The sequence below is a fragment of the Aedes albopictus genome, chromosome 1, assembly GCF_035046485.1.
Source record: "Aedes albopictus strain Foshan chromosome 1, AalbF5, whole genome shotgun sequence".
Classification (NCBI taxonomy): Eukaryota; Metazoa; Arthropoda; class Insecta; order Diptera; family Culicidae; genus Aedes; species Aedes albopictus.
In genome coordinates, this window is record NC_085136.1 from 65,967,507 (window position 1) to 65,989,799 (window position 22,293).

Below are 22,293 nucleotides of genomic sequence, written 5' to 3' on the forward strand. Positions count from 1 at the left end.
CGGAATTTCTTCGGAAATTCTGTTAGGAGTTCCAACAGAAATTACTGCTGGGTTTCGTATAGTAATTCCTACAATAGTTTATCCAAGAACATCGAAAAAGACCTAATGCAGGAGTTTCTCCAGGAGATTCTGCTAGAATCTCCCTTGAAATTCCTTTAAGAATTCTCTCTGAGAGCCTTCAGGCTTCGATAAATGCTTTGGGAGTTACTCCAATGACTGCTCTAAGAGTTCCTACTGGAATTTCTTTTCTCGGGGAGTCTCTTTAGTCATTGCTCTAGATATTCCTTTCAGAAATTTGTATAGAAGTTTCTCTAGAAATTCCTCTTGGCGTATCTTCAGGAATTCATGTACTAGACCATTCAAGGATTCCCTCAGAAGATCTTGCAATTTCTTTAAGAATTGTTTGAGAAGTTCTTTTACGAACAACTTTAGTCTGCCCTTGTGTAGAGTCGACTCTCAATGTATCGGTGTTCTACATATCGATATCTCTCTCTTTCTCGATGGTTTTATCGGTCCCTTCATTCTGCTTACATTTTTCCTCTCTACATGTCAATATCCTCTCATCTCGATGTCTCTCTATCTATCTAGATGCGATTTCGTTCGTTTTTGTTCTAGATTTTCTCTCTATATGTCGATATACCCATTTTCACGGGTTACTAGACCTTTTTTCCTAAATGCAAAACATTCTGTTTAGGCGAAGTGACATCTGTTTGTTGTCGGTTTTTCCTAGTTACTGAGGTTCTAGTGTGCATTACGAGCTGGTTCTTCAATATGATCTCTCACTATCTCGATGGTCCCTTCAATATCGAAACATGGAAAGTCGACTGTAATAGCATAGGTCTGAGGTCTGATTCTTATTCGTGCTATCCACTTCGATTTCAAAGACAATTTGTTCAGTTCCAACTAAATCATATTCATTACCAGATTCCATACCGATAGATTATATTCCATATAAACTATTGCAGAGTGATTGAAATGTGTGCTGTTTTGTTAAAAACCAGCACAAGAATGAAAATGTATTTCTGACAGTAGGGTGACGGATTATCATCGACTACTATGATTGCTTGTTCTAATATCAACGAATTGATCTTTCGTTGTTATCATTGGTGATGCAAATCTGGCTTCGGTTGTCATCCTGCACTCCATTGACCTCGGTCGCTTGATCCCATGATGCGATAAACACTAGATAGATATCTGCAAATGAGTATTACCTTCACCGAGCGTTGAAAACCATTCGCCTGGTCAGCGAACAACAGCGCAAGAACAACGCAGAGGAAGGTGCCAATTTGCAAGCAATGAACACCGTCCGGTCCGGTTGGTCTGCCTATCGCTGTCTCCGCCTTGCACCACCGTCTGACACTATGTATGTTGCGATCGTTGTATTCTATCCCATCCAAGTGACCCGACGACGATGTCTGATGATCACTTGCACTTGATTCGATAGCACCGTTGTCGTCGTCGTCGCCTGCTCTGATGCAAGGACAGCCACTCACGAAGAGCTAGAGCGCTTATTAGCGCTTCTCACGATGATGATGGTCGTCGGTGAGCCAATCAACACCCCACAGAGTCCTTGACGAATCCTTCAAGATCTTTCACTTTCCCTGTTGTTTCCAGAAATCTCGACCCCCGATTTCCGCCCAATCACTGTCGCGCCTCTTCCCCCCGTGCACCCCGATTCCACCGGGATTCAACCTCTCGACCCAGTTGTCGATGAAGCAACAAATGACTTCAATTTTTTCGCACTTGTTACCTCTCCCTTCGGCTGCCCAAACACACACCCTTGCACTGCACACTACACACATCAAAACACTAGCACCACCTGCGCCACTTCAGTCGTCGGCCCCAAAACAACACTTCCTCTTGCTAGCCTTGTATTTCACAACATCCAACACCCTCGGGGGAACCGTTTTCACGCGAAATCCGTCCAATTTTCGACTTCGTTCCGACCGCACTGCCCTTCCGTCGAAGGTTCTGTATCTCACACTGCTCAATCACACTGCACCCCGCGCGCAGATAAAAGACGACAAGAGTCAATCACACAGGTACACTCCCGTCCAATCCGACGTCGTCGTTCCTTCGTTCGTATCGTTCATTCAGTCGTCCGTCCGTCCGTTCCGTGTGAAAATTTTCAATGTTTTGATTTGACGTTTTGATTTTGCTGCCCTGCTACTGTCCGTCCCTTGTGTCTGCAGAGTCGTCGTGGTGGTCTCTCTTCGCTCTCGCGCGAAGAACGACTCGAACGATCTCGTGACTGTGACTTCATGTCCGGAAATTAATCCAACGTCGAGTGAAACTCACTCGATTTTGTCCCATTGTTGGGCACTACTGTCATAAAATCACTCTCAGCCTCTCTCCAGCTGTACTCTCGCACTCTCCCATAAACAAAAACCGCTCTCTCGCACAACACGTGCCTGAGAACGTGTGTGTGCGCGCGCGAGCATGTTTTGTTGACATCGAACTGCTGTCAAACACTCGGTGACGGATGCCCGAGTAGAAATCGATGCGAGTCCGACAAGTTCGTCCCGTTGTCAAGGCAACCATTGTGGACCCAAACAAGAACGGAAACGGTGTTGAATTCGTTCATCCAGATTTGCAGCTCTCCGATCGGAAGTTAGGTTCCGGATTTAGGCGAAGATGTCGTTTAAAGACGTTCGAGGTAAGTTCCTAAAACCGCAAAGCGTCCTCAGTAGTGTCGAGTAGATTCTCCAGATAATCCAAGTAGACATTGCAGCGATTTTTGAGTAAAATCCTCAGTAATTTCAAGTACAATCCTAATGGATGACGTGTAGATTCTCAGTGTGTTCGAGATTAATTCTCTAGGAATTCGAAGGGAATCCTCAGGTTTTCGTAGTATTCTAGCAAAACCGTCTAGGTTTCGATCATCTTCCGTGGAAACTTAGAGTTGAAGTCTCTGGGATTTCCAGTAGAATTTTCAGAAACTTTTCAGTAGAATCCCCAGATATCGAGTAGAATCGCCAGTGTTTTCGATGAGAATGCTCCTGAGGTTTCGAGTAGAATCCAAGGTAGAATCCTCCTTAGGATTCGAGTAGAATCCTTCTGAGGATTCGAGTAGAATCCTCCCGAAGATTCAAGTAGAATACTCCCCAGAGTTCGAGTAGAATTCGAGTAGAATCCTTCCGAGCATTCGAGTACAATCCTCCAGAGGATTCGAGTAGAATTCTCCCAAAGATTCGACTAGAATCTTCCCGAGGATTCAAGTAGAATCCTCCCGAGGATTCAAGTAGAATCCTCCCGAGGATTCAAGTAGAATCCTCCCGAGGATTCGAGTAGAATCCTCCCGAGGATTCGAGTAGAATCCTCCCGAGGATTCGAGTAGAATCCTCCCGAGGATTCGAGTAGAATCCTCCCGAGGATTCGAGTAGAATCCTCCCGAGGATTCGAGTAGAATCCTCCCGAGGATTCGAGTAGAATCCTCCGAGGATTCGAGTAGAATCCTCCCGAGGATTCGAGTAGAATCCTCCCGAGGATTCGAGTAGAATCCTCCCGAGGATTCGAGTAGAATCCTCCCGAGGATTCGAGTAGAATCCTCCCGAGGATTCGAGTAGAATCCTCCCGAGGATTCGAGTAGAATCCTCCCGAGGATTCGAGTAGAATCCTCCCGAGGATTCGAGTAGAATCCTCCCGAGGATTCGAGTAGAATCCTCCCGAGGATTCGAGTAGAATCCTCCCGAGGATTCGAGTAGAATCCTCCCGAGGATTCGAGTAGAATCCTCCCGATGATTCGAGTAGAATCCTTCCGAGGATTCGAGTAGAATCCTTCCGAGGATTCGAGTAGAATCCTTCCGAGGATTCGAGTAGAATCCTTCCGAGGATTCGAGTAGAATCCTTCCGAGGATTCGAGTAGAATCCTTCCGAGGATTCGAGTAGAATCCTTCCGAGGATTCGAGTAGAATCCTTCCGAGGATTCGAGTAGAATCCTTCCGAGCATTCGAGTACAATCCTCCAGAGGATTCGAGTAGAATTCTCCCAAAGATTCGACTAGAATCTTCCCGAGGATTCAAGTAGAATCCTCCCGAGGATTCAAGTAGAATCCTCCCGAGGATTCAAGTAGAATCCTCCCGAGGATTCGAGTAGAATCCTCCCAAAGATTCGAGTAGAATCCTCCCGAGGATTCGAGTAGAATCCTCCCGAGGATTCGAGTAGAATCCTCCCGAGGATTCGAGTAGAATCCTCCCGAGGATTCGAGTAGAATCCTCCCGAGGATTCGAGTAGAATCCTCCCGAGGATTCGAGTAGAATCCTCCCGAGGATTCGAGTAGAATCCTCCCGAGGATTCGAGTAGAATCCTCCCGAGGATTCGAGTAGAATCCTCCCGAGGATTCGAGTAGAATCCTCCCGAGGATTCGAGTAGAATCCTCCCGAGGATTCGAGTAGAATCCTCCCGAGGATTCGAGTAGAATCCTCCCGAGGATTCGAGTAGAATCCTCCCGAGGATTCGAGTAGAATCCTCCCGAGGATTCGAGTAGAATCCTCCCGAGGATTCGAGTAGAATCCTCCCGAGGATTCGAGTAGAATCCTCCCGAGGATTCGAGTAGAATCCTTCCGAGGATTCGAGTAGAATCCTTCCGAGGATTCGAGTAGAATCCTTCCGAGGATTCGAGTAGAATCCTTCCGAGGATTCGAGTAGAATCCTTCCGAGGATTCGAGTAGAATCCTTCCGAGGATTCGAGTAGAATCCTTCCGAGGATTCGAGTAGAATCCTCCCGAGGATTCGAGTAGAATCCTCCCGAGGATTCGAGTAGAATCCTCCCGAGGATTCGAGTAGAATCCTCCCGAGGATTCGAGTAGAATCCTCCCGAGGATTCGAGTAGAATCCTCCCGAGGATTCGAGTAGAATCCTCCCGAGGATTCGAGTAGAATCCTCCCGAGGATTCGAGTAGAATCCTCCCGAGGATTCGAGTAGAATCCTCCCGAGGATTCGAGTAGAATCCTCCCGAGGATTCGAGTAGAATCCTCCCGAGGATTCGAGTAGAATCCTCCCGAGGATTCGAGTAGAATCCTCCCGAGGATTCGAGTAGAATCCTCCCGAGGATTCGAGTAGAATCCTCCCGAGGATTCGAGTAGAATCCTCCCGAGGATTCGAGTAGAATCCTCCCGAGGATTCGAGTAGAATCCTCCCGAGGATTCGAGTAGAATCCTCCCGAGGATTCGAGTAGAATCCTCCCGAGGATTCGAGTAGAATCCTCCCGAGGATTCGAGTAGAATCCTCCCGAGGATTCGAGTAGAATCCTCCCGAGGATTCGAGTAGAATCCTCCCGAGGATTCGAGTAGAATCCTCCCGAGGATTCGAGTAGAATCCTCCCGAGGATTCGAGTAGAATCCTCCCGAGGATTCGACAAGAATCCTCCCGAGGATTCGACAAGAATCCTCCCGAGGATTCGACAAGAATCCTCCCGAGGATTCGACAAGAATCCTCCCGAGGATTCGACAAGAATCCTCCCGAGGATTCGACAAGAATCCTCCCGAGGATTCGACAAGAATCCTCCCGAGGATTCGACAAGAATCCTCCCGAGGATTCGACAAGAATCCTCCCGAGGATTCGACAAGAATCCTCCCGAGGATTCGACAAGAATCCTCCCGAGGATTCGACAAGAATCCTCCCGAGGATTCAACAAGAATCCTCCCGAGGATTCGACAAGAATCCTCCCGAGGATTCGACAAGAATCCTCCCGAGGATTCGACAAGAAACCTCCCGAGGATTCGACAAGAATCCTCCCGAGGATTCGACAAGAATCCTCTCGAGGATTCGACAAGAATCCTCCCGAGGATTCGACAAGAAACCTCCCGAGGATTCGACAAGAATCCTCCCGAGGATTCGACAAGAATCCTCTCGAGGATTCGACAAGAATCCTCCCGAGGATTCGACAAGAATCCTCCCGAGGATTCGTGTACAATCCTTCCGAGGATTCGACAAGAATCCTCCCGAGGATTCGACAAGAATCCTCCCGAGGATTCGACAAGAATCCTCCCGAGGATTCGACAAGAATCCTCCCGAGGATTCGACAAGAATCCTCCCGAGGATTCGACAAGAATCCTCCCGAGGAATCGACAAGAATCCTCCCGAGGATTCGACAAGAATCCTCCCGAGGATTCGACAAGAATCCTACCGAGGATTCGACAAAAATCCTCCTGAGAATTCGACAAGAATCCTCCCGAGGATTCGACAAGAATAGAAGAGTAGAATCCCCCTGCGGGATTCGAGTAGAATCCCCCTGCGGGATTCGAGTAGAATCCCCCTGCGGGATTCGAGTAGAATCCCCCTGCGGGATTCGAGTAGAATCCCCCTGCGGGATTCGAGTAGAATCCCCCTGCGGGATTCGAGTAGAATCCCCCTGCGGGATTCGAGTAGAATCCCCCTGCGGGATTCGAGTAGAATCCCCCTGCGGGATTCGAGTAGAATCCCCCTGCGGGATTCGAGTAGAATCCCCCTGCGGGATTCGAGTAGAATCCCCCTGCGGGATTCGAGTAGAATCCCCCTGCGGGATTCGAGTAGAATCCCCCTGCGGGATTCGAGTAGAATCCCCCTGCGGGATTCGAGTAGAATCCCCCTGCGGGATTCGAGTAGAATCCCCCTGCGGGATTCGAGTAGAATCCCCCTGCGGGATTCGAGTAGAATCCCCCTGCGGGATTCGAGTAGAATCTCCCTGCGGGATTCGAGTAGAATCCCCCTGCGGGATTCGAGTAGAATCCCCCTGCGGGATTCGAGTAGAATCCCCCTGCGGGATTCGAGTAGAATCCCCCTGCGGGATTCGAGTAGAATCCCCCTGCGGGATTCGAGTAGAATCCCCCTGCGGGATTCGAGTAGAATCCCCCTGCGGGATTCGAGTAGAATCCCCCTGCGGGATTCGAGTAGAATCCCCCTGCGGGATTCGAGTAGAATCCCCCTGCGGGATTCGAGTAGAATCCCCCTGCGGGATTCGAGTAGAATCCCCCTGCGGGATTCGAGTAGAATCCCCCTGCGGGATTCGAGTAGAATCCCCCTGCGGGATTCGAGTAGAATCCCCCTGCGGGATTCGAGTAGAATCCCCCTGCGGGATTCGAGTAGAATCCCCCTGCGGGATTCGAGTAGAATCCCCCTGCGGGATTCGAGTAGAATCCCCCTGCGGGATTCGAGTAGAATCCCCCTGCGGGATTCGAGTAGAATCCCCCTGCGGGATTCGAGTAGAATCCCCCTGCGGGATTCGAGTAGAATCCCCCTGCGGGATTCGAGTAGAATCCCCCTGCGGGATTCGAGTAGAATCCCCCTGCGGGATTCGAGTAGAATCCCCCTGCGGGATTCGAGTAGAATCCCCCTGCGGGATTCGAGTAGAATCCCCCTGCGGGATTCGAGTAGAATCCCCCTGCGGGATTCGAGTAGAATCCCCCTGCGGGATTCGAGTAGAATCCCCCTGCGGGATTCGAGTAGAATCCCCCTGCGGGATTCGAGTAGAATCCCCCTGCGGGATTCGAGTAGAATCCCCCTGCGGGATTCGAGTAGAATCCCCCTGCGGGATTCGAGTAGAATCCCCCTGCGGGATTCGAGTAGAATCCCCCTGCGGGATTCGAGTAGAATCCCCCTGCGGGATTCGAGTAGAATCCCCCTGCGGGATTCGAGTAGAATCCCCCTGCGGGATTCGAGTAGAATCCCCCTGCGGGATTCGAGTAGAATCCCCCTGCGGGATTCGAGTAGAATCCCCCTGCGGGATTCGAGTAGAATCCCCCTGCGGGATTCGAGTAGAATCCCCCTGCGGGATTCGAGTAGAATCCCCCTGCGGGATTCGAGTAGAATCCCCCTGCGGGATTCGAGTAGAATCCCCCTGCGGGATTCGAGTAGAATCCCCCTGCGGGATTCGAGTAGAATCCCCCTGCGGGATTCGAGTAGAATCCCCCTGCGGGATTCGAGTAGAATCCCCCTGCGGGATTCGAGTAGAATCCCCCTGCGGGATTCGAGTAGAATCCCCCTGCGGGATTCGAGTAGAATCCCCCTGCGGGATTCGAGTAGAATCCCCCTGCGGGATTCGAGTAGAATCCCCCTGCGGGATTCGAGTAGAATCCCCCTGCGGGATTCGAGTAGAATCCCCCTGCGGGATTCGAGTAGAATCCCCCTGCGGGATTCGTGTAGCGGAATCCATTTAAGACTCGAGCCAACTCTGTTTTACCGAATATCTCTTATCCCTTTTCAGACCTCTCGGAGCACCTGAAGCTTCTTGGCTACCCGAACAACATCCCCCTCTCGGTCCTGAACACACCCTACGGCGGTCCGGAGAGCTTCAAAGCCTACTATGACGTCCTAACGTGGCTGATCGGCCGGCTTGAGCCCACTCTTACCCTAGCCGGTGGTATCCGCAGCGAGCAGGACCGTGTCCTGTTCGTCCGCTCGGCCACCGAATTTCTGGTCACCAAGTCCAGCATCAAGGTAAACCCTCGGAAGCTGTACGCCAGTTCGGCTGCCGCCGCCAAGGAACTGCTTAAGGTCACTTCACTGTTGATTGCGTCGCCGAAGGTGACCGGGGCCGACGAGGAATCGATCAAGTCGCACGTGGAGATTGACCTGTCCGATAAGATGGACGATCTGAAGAAGGTAAGAGGGTTGTCGTCAGAATTGACCAATCGGGGAGCTGCGCTGTACGATTTGCTGAAGAAGGAGCTGGTCAATAGGGAGACTCGAATGGTACAGTCGACTCGACCGCTGGAGTTGGCGACGGTCGAGAAGGTGATCAAGTCGGCGATCACCTCGTTGGATGGAAAGCTGGTGGCGTCGAAGGCATCGCTGGAGAGCTTGAAGGCCGAGAATGGAAATTTGACGTCCAAGATTCAACGGAAGTCGTCGGAGCTGGAGCGATCGAAGCAACGGCTGCAGGCGTTGCAGAAGGTTCGGCCGGCATATCTGGAGGAGTTCGAGAAGTTGGAACTGGAGTTGAAGAATCTTTACGAACAGTACATCATACGGATTCGTTGCGTGGACGCTTTGAAGTCGCAGTTGATCAGTAAGAATCGAACTCCGACACCGACTTCACCGATTGCCAAGATGACGGACAGCAGTATGACGATTCTACCCGAAGGACTGATGGATTCGGACGACGAGAATGAGGATGAGATCGACGACTTTGACGAGAGAGAGGACGTGAAACTGAAGTCGGATAAGAGAGTTCTGCGAAGTGAGCTGTTGAACAGAGATCGTGGATCTACGCGGTTCCGTACAAGGACTGCCGAAGGACCGTCGTCGATGAGTGGCCGGGATCGAGTCCGGATGATCGGCGGGATGAACGATGATCTAGGACCGTTGGACAGTTCGCTTGGAAGTTCGGCAGAGTCGGAAAGCGACCTGGAGATGGACGGAAACGGACGTAAGGGACGGTGATATTGAAGAACAGAAAAGGCCTTGATCGTTCTTGATTTTGGTTTTATTGCAGTTATCGACGAACTCCGCTCGGATGATGACGACGACGACGAGGATGACGAAAGTCTGACAAAGCTGACGAGGGAGAACTCAAACCTGGCGAGGAGTGCCAAGCAGGACCAAAGCGATGAAGACTTTTGAACCCCGTGATCTCTGTCGTCTCCATAATCTCCGTAACTAATAACTTAAAATTTTATTTTTAAAACACAATAAAATGTACACAGATTTATACACAAGTAGTAGTTCCATAATTGCAACATTAAAATCAACTTGAGCAGAGGTTCCTTACCGATCTACGAATGACTTACGTGCTAGCAAAGACTCGAATCCTTCCCTTAATCCTTCTTCTGTACCTTCCCGTCGATCACACACCACCTCACATCTGCACATCCTGATAGCGTTCGAAGTGATGTCGATGATCGATCAGCATCAGATCGTGATGGTAGGTCAGTGGAGGCGACGTAGCCCGTTCGACACCCTCCTTTGCGGGGTGACGGTTCAGGGTTTCCGTTCCGCCAACCGCTCCGGTATTCACGATACTGCTACTGTTCAGCTTCTCCTCCTCCTTCGCCAGATAGCTATCGGCAATGTCTCTGTCCAGTCCGGTGTAGGTGAATGTCTTCTCCTGATTGTGGTGATGGTGATGCCGATGACGGTGGCCACGCTGATCCTCCTGATCCTCCGAAGCCTGCTCGGTCTCCGAGCTGGAACGCATCGAACGCTTCCGGTTGACGCGAGCTATGTGGGCTTCCAGTAGAGCCGTGTCCGGATACATTGGAGGATATTGCGGGACGCCCGGAGGCATCAGATTGGAAGGATACATCATCCGCGGGTCGCCGGCTGTCGGCGGAGGCGACGGGTACATCTGCATCATCTGTGAAATCTGGGAAATAGAGAGGTCAGACCATAGACAGAAATAATTGCGGAATCCATTGCGGATTGAATTGTCCAATTCCTACAGAATCCTCGGTGGATTCTCTTCCGATTTTTGCAGAAACCTGTGGATTCTTGCAACATCCTCCATGGATTATTGCTGAAACATTTGTGGATTTTTGCAGAATCCACTGGTATGCTCTTGCATAATTCACTGGAATTCTCAAGAAGAATCCGTAGGGATCCTCCTGTAAAATCCGCTAGGATTCTCCTGTAGAATCCGCTAAGAATCTCCTGAAGAATCCGCTGGGGTTTTTCTGAAGAATCCACTAGGATTCTCATGAAGAATCCGGTGGATTTCTCCTAAAGAACCCACTGGGATTCTCCTGCAGAAACCGCTGGGCTTCTCCTGAAGAATCCGCTGAGAATTTCCTGCAGAATCCGCTGGGATTCTCATGAAGAATCCGTTAGGATTCTCCAGAAGAATTCGCTGGGGTTCTCTTGAAAATTTCGCTGGGGTTCTCCTGTAGGATCCGTTGGGACTATCCTGAAGAATCCGCAGGGATTCTCCTGAAGAATTCGCTGGGATTCTCCTGAAAGATCCGCAAGGATTATTCTGAAGAATTGGCAGGGATTCTCCTGAAGAATCTGCTGGGATTTTCCTCCATAGATACTTGCAGAGTTCTTCATAAATACCTGCAGAATCCTTCATTGTCGCTGACTACAGTTACAGTTACTACAGGAAGTTACAGCGCAAGTTCCGCCCCCCAATAACTTACCCCATTGCCTGCACAGGCAGGAACCAGCATGACGGGACGCGACCCGCCACCGCCGGTACCGTTGCTGAACGTGTCCGTTCGGTGCTTTTCGCCGTACACCGATCCGTAGCCACGCTTCAGCATCGATTGGTACATCATGTCCTTGATGGAGGGGTCCACCTGCAGCGAGTTGATGTAGTCTTCGACCTTCTGCTGGGACATGAACGCCTGCGAACCCGGCGAGCTGCTGTTGATGACGTTCTCAATCAGTTGGGACTTTTGCGAGGGCCTGCGAAGGGAAGATAAAGAGAAGAAATGAGAAGTGAATTGGAGAAACTTGAATCATATTTGGACATCGGTGGTCAATCTGAGGTACTACTAGAATCCCATATATTCTTGAGGAGTACACGAGACATGAAGATCTACCAACAGGTTTCCCATGTGTTTCCTAGATTTCCAGCACTCTAGAATTCACAGTTTGTTAAGCTTTATTGAAGGGTCTCTGCCCAATTAATCGAAGTTCCGTTTCCCGTGACAAAATACACTTTCAAAGTCAAAGTCGCAGTGTAGCAAATGGTGTTCAAGGAGGGGTTTCAGAGGCGTTTGAATTCAGAGCCGTAGTGAAACGGAGAAACTTAAGTTGAAATTTGATAAGGGTTTGAAAAAGCTTTTAAGGGCGTTTAAAGCAAGTGCAAGATGGAGTGGAGTGTCCAAGAACTCCCTAATCTAGTGGAAGTCCCTGTAGCCCTCTTGATGCCCCCTGGAATTCCTCTAAAACCCTTGGAAATGCCTTGAAACTCCTTGACACCTCTCTTTAGCTCCCGTGAAAGATCCTTCCTTCTGAAAAAACGCATGACATCACCTTGAATTTTCTAAACCACTCACGTTTCTGAAACTGACCAGAAATATTGAAATCTATTGTTAGTTACAAACTGATTTTATTGAGATAACACATCCAAATAGGCAAAAACTCTATTAGGACTCGTTGAAGAAGCTGGTGTTTCCAAGATATCCCTTGGAGATAATTTCAAGTATTTATCCAGAGAATCATCTAGCAATCCTCCAAATAATCCTTCTGGAATATATCTTATCTAGTTCATGATCTAGGGATCCTTATGGCGTTTCTTCAGGAATATTTCTACAAATTACTCCAGAGATATCTCCACGAATTTCTCCTGAGATTCCTCATAATATGTTCGATAGAATGCTCCATTACTTCTCCCATGAATTGTCCAGTGCTGCCGGCAATTCCATCAAAGATTTCCTTCCAGAATTCCTTCAGAGATACCTTGAATTCGTATCTTTGTGGGATTTTCCAAAGATTCTCTCAGGAGTTCATCGAGAGAGAAGTCCTCGAGGATTTCCTGCAAAGATTCCACCAGGAATTCCGGCAGAAATTCTTCTATGACCTCATCTAGAGATTCTTCCAATATGTCTATCACAATTTGTCTAGGAGCTCAACTTCAGGTATCAGTAGGTCGGCTCTAGAGGCACGTTCTCCTCAACTTAGAGTTTTCTCTAAAAATTGCTACAGAAATTCTTCCAAGTGTTACCTTGGATATGTTTCCAGTTTTTCTCTAAGAAAAAACTTTAAAAAATATTCCACAGATTTTTTCAGGAAATCCTACAGAGGTTTCTCTACGAATCTAGGAGTTCATTCTCCTGGAATTTATCCAGGAATATTTACACAAACCTTCTAGATTAGAGATTCCACTATGAAATATACAAAGAATTTCTCATAGAGATCTTCCAGAGCTGCAATCAGGATAGAAGAAATATTATCCAGAAATTTTTACTAAAAATTACCACAATTCATATAGGAATTTCTGAAGAGTTTTCTCTGAAAATGGCTTCAAGAATACTCCCAGGTGTTACTCTAGATATTTTTTCTAATAGTGGATTCCGAGATACCTCCGAAAATTCTTCCAGATACTGCTTTAGAGATTCCTCCATGAAGGTCATCACATTTTTTTTCCATGGGCTATTCCAATAATTCCACCAAGCGTTCCTCTAGAAGTTCCTCAAGAGATTTCCCCAAGAATCCTTTCAGAGATTCCTCCAGATATTCTTGGAAATTTCATCAAAGAAATCTATGGTGAATAGTGAAATTGAAGTTTTTTTTCAATCTCTGGTTGATTTTCCGGAAAAGCTCTACACAAATTTTTTGTCCAATTCTTGGAATCTCTAAAGCAATTTCTGGAGCGGAAATCCTGAAGGAATTCATTGTTGAACTCCTAGAAGAGCATCTGAAAAAAAACACATCCAAATATATGTCCATGGTTTGTTTTTAAATATCCCTTAAACATTCTCCAGAGATTTCTCCAGAAATTTATCCAGGAATTTTTCAGAAAATCCTTACGGAAACATCTTGCAAAGATTTCTTCAGAAATATCTTGAGGGTTTTTTTTTTCAAAATTTTTAAGATTTTTGAATCAGATTTTTTTTTCGAACATTTCTCTAAGAACCCCTTCAGTTACTTCATGAATAGCTTGAAGGATTTCCCAACTAACATTTGCAAGTGGCAAACAAGCATGCATGCTGAACTGTTGCTTTATAATAGTAATGATAGCTGAACTAAAATTATGCTGTACACATTACTATACAGATGATTTTTCAATTGACAAAGTAGCCCATGTTCAACCTTTCGTATTGGTATAACAATGATAATGTAAAACACTTTTCAAGCGTTTAATAAGATTTTTATTCGACTCGCTATAATTCCTTTACAAAATAATTTAACAAGACCTTTTTCTGCTTCCAGTTCAGTTTATGTACAAATAAGCACATGTATCTGTATAATGTGTTTTTTACAAGTCATATAAACGCTTTCGTTACATCATACTTCGACTCAGAATACCGAATGAAAAACACGTGTTTTTTACTGTACAGCAGCTGAATTAATGTGTTGTTCAATTGTTAACCATAATGTTGTGCTAATTCATCACTGCTGAATAGGAATCGAAGTTTAATCATTATTGAACCACGAAAAGTTTATGTTTTGATTTGAGCGCTGCAATTCATCATCTCTAGCATGGCGCAGATAGGAAGGCATGCGGCTGGCAATCGACGGGTCTCGAGTTCGAATCTTGATATAGGTAAATTTATGTGTAGTTATTATTTCTCAAAAAGTTGTTCACAGCATAAGTGCCAATTATAAACTCTCGTGGAAATTGAAAAATTTTGCATTTTATTTATTTTTGTTCACCTTTATGACGAGTTAATTCAGCATGATGCTGAATAATATTTTGATAATTTTCAGGTTACGACCTTTTCTTGGGTTTTATTCACACAAATTTGGAGATTTGGGTTATAAAGCATGGTGTTGTGTACCAATCGAACTGTTTGTTGTTAAAAGCGTTTAACAATTATATAGTAAAGATGTTATTCGACTTCAGCAAAAATGATTAAAGCAAATAAAATGATTTTTTTTTTCAATTTCCACGAGAGTTTATGATTGGCAGTTAGGCTATGAACAACTATCATGAAATAATAACTACACATAAATTTACCTAAATAAAGATTCGAACTCGAGACCCGTCGATTGCCAGCCGCATGTCTTCCTGTCTGCGTTATCCTTGAGATGATGAATTCATGCACTAAAATCAAAACATAAACTTCCCGAGGTTAAATAATAACCACACTTCGACTCCTATTCAGTTGTGGCGAATTAGCACAACATTATGGTTAACAACTGAACAACACATTTATTCAGCTGCTGTTCAGTAAAAAACACGTGTTTTCATTCGGTATTCTGAGTCGAAGTATGATGTAACGAAAGCGTTTATATGACTTGTAAAAAACGCATTATACATATGCATGTGCTAATTTATACATCAACTGAACAGGAAGCAGAAAAAAGTCTTGTTAAACTGTTGTCTTGTTTTGTAAAGGAATTACTGCAAATCGAACAGAAAACTTATTTAACTCTTGAAGTGTTTCAAATGATAAATAATTATACAAAAGGTTGAGGATTGGCTACTTTTTCAATTGAAAAAGCATTTGTTCAGTAATATGTACAGCATAATTTTAGTTCAGCTGTCATTACTATTACAAAGCAACAATTCAGCATGCATGCTTGTTTGTGGATTGCGGTTGTCAGTTGGGGCATGCATTGTGTGAAGAACTAGTCTAGGTTAAAATTCACGAGAATAAAAAAACATACATAAAAAGTTTTTTTTTCCAGAAATTCCTTCACTGATATTTCTAAGAATATTTGCAAATATTTCTTTACATACCTCGCCAAGGATTTCATCAGGGATATCTCCACGATTTTCTGAATCGATCTTTCAGTTGCTTCTCCATGTATTGCTTCATATTTGACTTCAGGGACATCTTCAGTAGTTTCTTCCCAACTAACAATCGCAAGCCGCAAACAAGCATGCATGCTGAATTGTTGCTTTATAAAAGTAATGATATCCGTACTAAAATTATGCTGTACACATTACTGTACAAATGCTTTTTCAATTGAAAAAGTAGCCGATGTTCAATTTTTATCTATCGGTATTAACAATGAAAATTGTCATTCGACTTGCAGTCATTTCTTTACAAAGTAGTTTAACAAGATCTTTTTCTGCTACTTGTAAAGTTCATGTAATTTGCACATGTATCTGTATAATGTGTTTTTCACAGGTCAAATAAGCGCATTCGTTTTATCATACTTCGACTCAGTGAACAGGATGAAAAAAACGTGATTTTTACTGAACAGCAGCTGAATTAATGTGTTGTTCAGTTGTTAACCATGAACAGAATGGTCCAATCATAAACACAATGGTCCAAATCCACGTTTTAGCAGGAAAAAATCCCTATCTCTGTTATCGTTAATTTTAGTCGTTCGGTGTCTACAGAGGAGTTGTTTGCTGCATCTTTTCAAAAAAAAAAAATATTAAGGGTGGCCCTCGTCTTTATTATTTTACCAACTCCATGAGATATAAGCATTTCAAGACATCGTTGTTTTTAAGTCAAAGCTGCTCATAACACGTGAATGACAAGACGTAGCAACATGCAATGTTCAGAAGAAATATGCGTCATTACTTGCTCTTCAAGTGCTCCGAAGCTCACATCTTCGAAAAAAAATCAAATAAAAAGTTATTGCGAAAAACCCGTGTTTGGAGGGATCACCCTAAGTCAAAACTTGAAGTTGACCTACTACGTTCAAATTAAGAGCTAGATAAAAGGTGTCTTCGGCGCAATTGCATTGTCTATCACTTTGCTAAAGAATTTGATCGCATATGACTCAAAATTAAAAAGTTCTACATATTCCAGATTTGAGTTAAGACGAGGACCATCCTATTTATTTATTTATTTTTTTTTTTTTTTTTTTGAAAAAATGCAGCAGACAAATGCAAACAACTCCTTTGAAGACACCAAACGCCTAAAATTAACGGTAACAGAGATATGGATTTGTTTCCTGCTAAAACGTGGATTCGGACCATTGTGCACTGCTGAATAGGAGTCGAAGTTTGATCATTATTAAACGACGGGAAGTTTATGTGTTCATTTGAGCGCTTCAATTCATCATCTCTAGGATGGCGCAGATAGGAAGGCATGCGGCTGGCAATCGACGGGTCTCGAGTTCGAATCTTGATTTAGGTAAATTTATTTGTAGTTATTATTTCACAATAGTTGTTCACAGCATAAACGCCAATTATAAACTCTCGTGGAGATTGAAAAATTTTGCATTTTATTTATTATCAAATATTTTGGCAAAAGCTATATAGATGTAAAACGATTTAACAACAAACAATTCAGTTGGTACACAAGCCATGATTTATATTTTCTCCAAATTTGGGTTATGCCCGAAAATTATCCAAATGTTATTCAGCATCATGCTGAATTAATTCGTCGTAAAGGTGTTTGTAAAACGAGTGATTGTTAGTTGGGTATGGCAATAGCTGCAGAGATTTTGTCAGAAAACCCAACAATACTTTAGCGAAGAATACCTCAAGAAATTTCTCCAGCAATGTTTGCATTGCGTTGGGAAGATATCGATTCAGGAATGTCTCAAGTAAATTATCAATAAGTTCCGTTGAGTTTTTCCTCATGAATCGTTTCTTTTTGGAAACGAGTCTCTCAATTAACTAACAATAGCTGAATAATTAACAGCTTATTAAGCTATTTATTGAAATCACTTATAAGAGCGATAACCATCTATCTTACAGTGAAAATGTTCTATAGGCTGTTTCATGATTATTAACTTAGAGTTCCAGCAATACCTCCAGCAATTTCTCCCGAAATATTTTAAGCCTCATTACACATGCCAAATATTTGGAAAAACAAATCGTACATTTCCCCTACAAAAAGCGAATCATGGCGAACTTGGTCCAATGTCGGCTAACTATGTTAAATATTTGTCCATGTGTAATGGGTCTCTTGGAGGGATATTTCCATGTATTTCTTAAAAAACACCTCAAATGATATCTAAGGATGTATCTGAAAGAACATCTTCAAAAATTTTATACACAATATGTACTTCCCAGCGGCTATTTCTGACCTCTTTACAGATGTTTGTTCAAGAATATCTACAGGAATACCTTCAAAACAACCCCAGGGATTTCTTCAGGGAAATCCCCAGAGATCCAATTATTGCCGAGTAAATGCTTAGTGGGGCCTATAAAGCCAAATAGATAAACAAGCGGGTATTCAGCAAAACCATGCCGAGGGTGACGGGTTTGATTTCTGCACGATCCAGGAACTTTTTAAATTCCTTGATTTCCTTTGTTTTTATCTTCGTTCATGCCACACGACATTCAAATGCTGAATGGTCATTGAGAAAGCTGAAAGCTCTCGATGAATACCTGTAGAAGTGCTCATTGAACACATAGAAGCTGAGAAGCAGGCTTTGTCAGAGTTGGTTGTTATGCTCGGAAAGGTAAAATAATACTCTCAATAACTGTACAGCAAATCGAAAAGGGGCTTCAGAGGGGTTCAGTGGTATCAAGAGTGATTGAGGTTTCAGACTGCAATGCACAGTGGGCAAGTTTGCATTCTATCTTTTTGGGTCCCTGCCTTACGATTTTTGAAAAGAATCGTATTAGGACGATCCCTAAAATTCAGTTTTCTTACAATAATTTTAAACTCTTTCGTTTCATATACATGAACCTCTAGAGATTGCTTTCAGGAATACATTCAGATTTTTTTTACACCTCTGGGGATTATACTGGGAGAAACTTGAAAATGAGAAGACACAGAATGTTTATTAATTGACAAATTGAGAGTTAAAATTGTGGGTAAAAAATCGCGTTTCCGTGGGATTTGAACTCACGACTCCATATTCGCTAGACCGGCGCGTTAACCAACTACGCCACAGAACTGGTAACGATTCTGCGGAATGAAATGGCAAACCAACATTCCGTGTCTTCTAATTTTCAAGTTTCTCCCAGTACCGTCTACCCCCGTTGGTTTGAACGACACCTCATGCAAACCAACGGGGTTCATTTTTAGTTTGAACTTCTAGCAACCCTGAAGGCGACAAAAAAAACACTGCTGGCAGCCTTTTTTGATGTTTTGTTTTGATTCTGTGTTCCGTTTCACCCCGTTCCATTAGCAGAATGACGTTTGAACCATTTTTAATTTTAACGATAAGCAGATTAGCGGGGGTCAAATTAAAAAGTGTTCAGATTAGATGCGGTCAAACCAACGGGGGTAGACGGTACGTTTCGTCGTTCCAGCAAACTTATACAGGCCTGTGAAGGAATATGTACATATTTCTTCAGAAACATTTGCAACGATTTCAACGAACATTTTTTTTTTCTTTTTTTGAATATTCTTTAACCAGAATACCGTTTACGGATTTCTTCAATGATACCTAGTGAATTTTCTTCAGAAAATCAAAGTCATTTTAATTGGAGTTCTAATTAACAAACACTATAATAGTTACACGACCAACTAAGTATTTTTTTTCATTAATTTCATCATAAGATGTTTCATGTTCGATTTTTCTATGGCGGCGGCACTAGTTTTACCAGACCGAAAAATCAAAAAAAAAGACGAAAACAAGTCGGTAATTCCGTAAAACTTTTTTGTCTTTTTTGCTTTTTTTGGGATATTTTGGCTTGGCAAAACTAGTGTCGCCCCCTGATTTGTCTGTATGAGTTGTCCCAGTGCCATGATCATTTTTTTTTCTATTTTTAATTCATACGCATCAAAAACAATCCCACAAATTATGAGAAATCCAGGAGTGAGAAGTGTACAATGTGTAGTGGGCTGTAAAAAGTGAAAAGTGAGGGGCAATGAGAAGTGAGATGTGAGAAATGTTAATCAGCGAGTAGTGAGCAGTCCAAAAACCAGTCAGAGATTGAGAATAAGTAGTAGCAGTGCTGAGAAGTGATTGCTGAGTAACGATCAGCGGAGAGTGAGAAGTGAGAATTGAGCAGTGAGAGGTGAAGAGTAAGGAGTCAGAAGTTAGTAGGTAGGAATGAGGAGCGTTGGAGTAGAATAGTGGCGAGGCCGGATCACAACCTCCGAGGCCATACTGTCTCGGTCGTTAAGTCGCGTTTTTTTTTGCGAAATAACGTCCAAAAGTTTGGATGCGTCATAATATCCTATGTGCCTTTTTTCCTTGGACTTGGTGACATATCTGCATGTGGCCTGGAAAAAATGCGCCATAAAGTCCTGGGACATTATGGCCTCGGACGTTATGATACTGCGCCCAAGCGACGAAGCATAAGCGCTAATTCGTATTCTGATGGTGAATGTTTATTTTTCCCCGGTCCGTACTAGTCCATTGTTGTAAACAGTCGATGTTATTAATATTTTCAATTCCACGCGAATCCCAAGACGAGTTTTGTGTGCAGTCGATCAGTTGACTGCGCTGGGATTCCATCAAGGAGAAGTAAGCATAGTATCGAGTGAGGAGTAGGATGTGAGCAATCAAGAACGGGCGGTGAAGTGAGTAGGGAGAAATGAGTTGCGAAAGGTGAAAAGTAGAAAGAGAGAATTGAGAAGTGATAGGCGAGGCATGGGGAGTGAACAGTGAGAAGTGAACTTCAGGGATTGAACAATGAAATAGTGAAGAACGAGAAGTGAGGAATGAAGTTTAAGTTATGGGGAGTGAGCAGTATAGTGTGAGTGGTGAGGAGTGAGTTAAAGGTCAGCAATAAGAAGCGAGATTTGAATAGTGAAGTGAATGCCAGATCTAAGAGGGGGACGCAGATGGATCATGTTCCCGGGGCGCCTCATTGCAGAGGCCCCTCAAAATTTGACATCACGTACAACATATGAAGCAAGGAAAATATAGTGCAAGAAACTTCTCCTTGATTTGATTTTTGTTATAACAGGTTATAACAACTTTTAAGTACTGCCTACTGTCGTATATGTGATATGTTGTGCGACACTCCCAACTAACATTTATTGTGAACTAGCTGTCCCGGCAAACTTTGTCTTGCCAATCTTGTGGTGGTTTGACAGTTTTTGTGCTCATTTAAGCAACGCACTCTAGATTGGTTTAATTTCGATCGTGTTGATTTTCTTCCCAGCTCATGCAAAATAAATACTTTATCATTTTTCCTACTTTTTCAGATGATTCTCGTAACTTTTTTGCATATAAACACAGCCACCATCACGCAGAAAAATAAATTGTAAACGTAATTAAATTCTAGTTCAAATCAACCGATTTTTCAGTTTACTATAGCGACAAACTGATTTCTAGTTTAAACTGAACTGTTGCAACTGTTTGATAATACAAATGTTTTCATTTGACGAAATTTTTGACAGTTTGTCAGAACAAACAGAGATTTGGTAGTTTCAACATAAAATAACATATTGTTTTAAACGACTGCACTTTTGTGACTAACAAAGCCGGAATGTGATTGTGTTAGTGACGGCAGCTCCTGCGGCAGCTCGGAAATCTATTTTTAGACCGTCGGTGAGCGGATGGGGAGGAGAACGACTAAAAAAAGACAAAAAAGGCGAAGCCGATCAACTTTTTGTGGATGCTGTCGAGAGTACCTGCGCGTTATCCATCACGACCAAAGCTGCACTTGGAAGTTGGCGTGATGGATTTGCTGCACCTTCTTCGTTGTGGCGATGTTGGGGTAAGCATTTTATAGGTGTGTGAGTGCTTTCGGACCAAGTTTCGGACCATGTTTATGGTTTTTATTTTGTTGAAACAAATGAAATTTTTGACATTATATGAAATGATGGTAATCGGTTGTTTTTATCGATAAACCCTAAATGAAAACAATTAAATATAACTTTGGAATAAGTAAATTCTCAGTTTGAAAATCAACCATGCGTTTTATTGTTTTAAACAAGCGCCATTTTTCTGCGTGATGAATACGAATCAAACCATGCAAGAGTCATCCTGATCGGTTCAGCCGTTCTTGAGTTTTGTTGCCTCAAAGGGACTTCAAACTCATTTTTATATATATAGATGTAAACGTCAACAAAGGCGTCCTCAATACGGCTTGATGTTGAGTTACTGTGTTATACATATGGCTTCTATGCAAGTCCTATACCAATGATTCTGGCGAACTTAATCCACATGTATACGCTGTGCGAGCAGATTCTATGCCACCAAGTCATAGCGTTTTTCTCCGCTACTATGTAACCATTATCTGGATAACATCTTGAGAAGGCGCTCTTTCAGCCTTTTCACAGTTGTTTAATAATAGTTAAACGACATTCCCAAACTATTCGATTAAATATAATCTTTGTATCCACTGGTCCCGATGATGTCCTCGCTGCCACACTGCTATAAATAAATAGCATAGAAAATAGCCCGTTTTGTTTTACTCCAGATAAGGCTTAAGAAACCTTACCCAACTTCAACTTGCTGCAAAAGCTTATGAAACATCAAACGCAATCATGTTTACATTGAACAAGCTGTGTGATTGCACCAACAGGTTCTTCGTCTCGGCTTCTAGCTGAGAGAATATTCCTTTAACAGCTACGAAGCGCTGCTGTTTTGTGTATTTGGCAACATTACAAAACGTACTGTGTAAAAGCTGCTGTTTTATTGGTTGGGACTCTTATTCGATTTGCACATCTTCCGGCAAATCTTCCCGAGTTGGATGAGAGTGCAATAAAAGCAACCCAAATTATTTCACAGTAAAGAGATGGATAGCTGTAAAGTATTTATTTAGTAGCTATATATCCCGCTTAAGGTTTGTTTTGACAATAATGTTTACATTTGACAAGCTGTGTTGGTATACCAACAGTTTCTTTATAAGAGCTTCTAGCTGTAATGATATAACGGCCATCAAAGCGCTGCTGGTTTATGGATTTGTCAGTATTACGAATTGTACTGTATAGTGGCTGCTGTTTT

At 43.8% G+C, this 22,293-nt stretch overlaps 2 protein-coding genes across 6 annotated transcripts in view; one reads left to right on the top strand and one right to left on the bottom strand.

Annotated features, from left to right (window-relative positions):
- The first annotated feature begins 2,483 nt into the window (after nt 1–2,483).
- LOC109401894 (clusterin-associated protein 1) lies at nt 2,484–9,635 on the top strand. Its single transcript, XM_019674504.3, has 3 exons — nt 2,484–2,656; nt 8,183–9,346; nt 9,413–9,635. Exons 1-3 carry the CDS (start codon nt 2,635–2,637, stop codon nt 9,538–9,540), a joined length of 1,314 nt encoding a protein of 437 aa, XP_019530049.3. The 5' UTR covers nt 2,484–2,634; the 3' UTR covers nt 9,541–9,635.
- LOC115266760 (uncharacterized) overlaps nt 9,396–22,293 on the bottom strand; it is a 147,222-nt gene continuing 134,324 nt past the window's right edge. For all 5 annotated transcript variants that reach the window (XM_062844711.1, XM_062844710.1, XM_062844706.1 and 2 more), the window contains 2 exons: nt 11,052–11,319; nt 9,396–10,282 (listed from right to left, as the gene is read on the bottom strand). In XM_062844711.1, the coding sequence (XP_062700695.1) occupies nt 9,776–10,282; nt 11,052–11,319 (775 nt within the window). In that variant the 3' untranslated portion in view covers nt 9,396–9,775. The remainder of the gene's footprint in view (nt 10,283–11,051; nt 11,320–22,293) is intronic.

Bases quoted from the DNA above. Each gene is read 5' to 3' on its own strand.
- LOC109401894 (XM_019674504.3), top strand. From the start codon at position 2,635: ATGTCGTTTAAAGACGTTCGAG. The intron at 2,657-8,182 runs GTAAGTTCCTAA...ATCCCTTTTCAG, and splicing joins GTCGTTTAAAGACGTTCGAG to ACCTCTCGGAGCACCTGAAG. The intron at 9,347-9,412 runs GTAAGGGACGGT...GTTTTATTGCAG, and splicing joins GGAGATGGACGGAAACGGAC to TTATCGACGAACTCCGCTCG.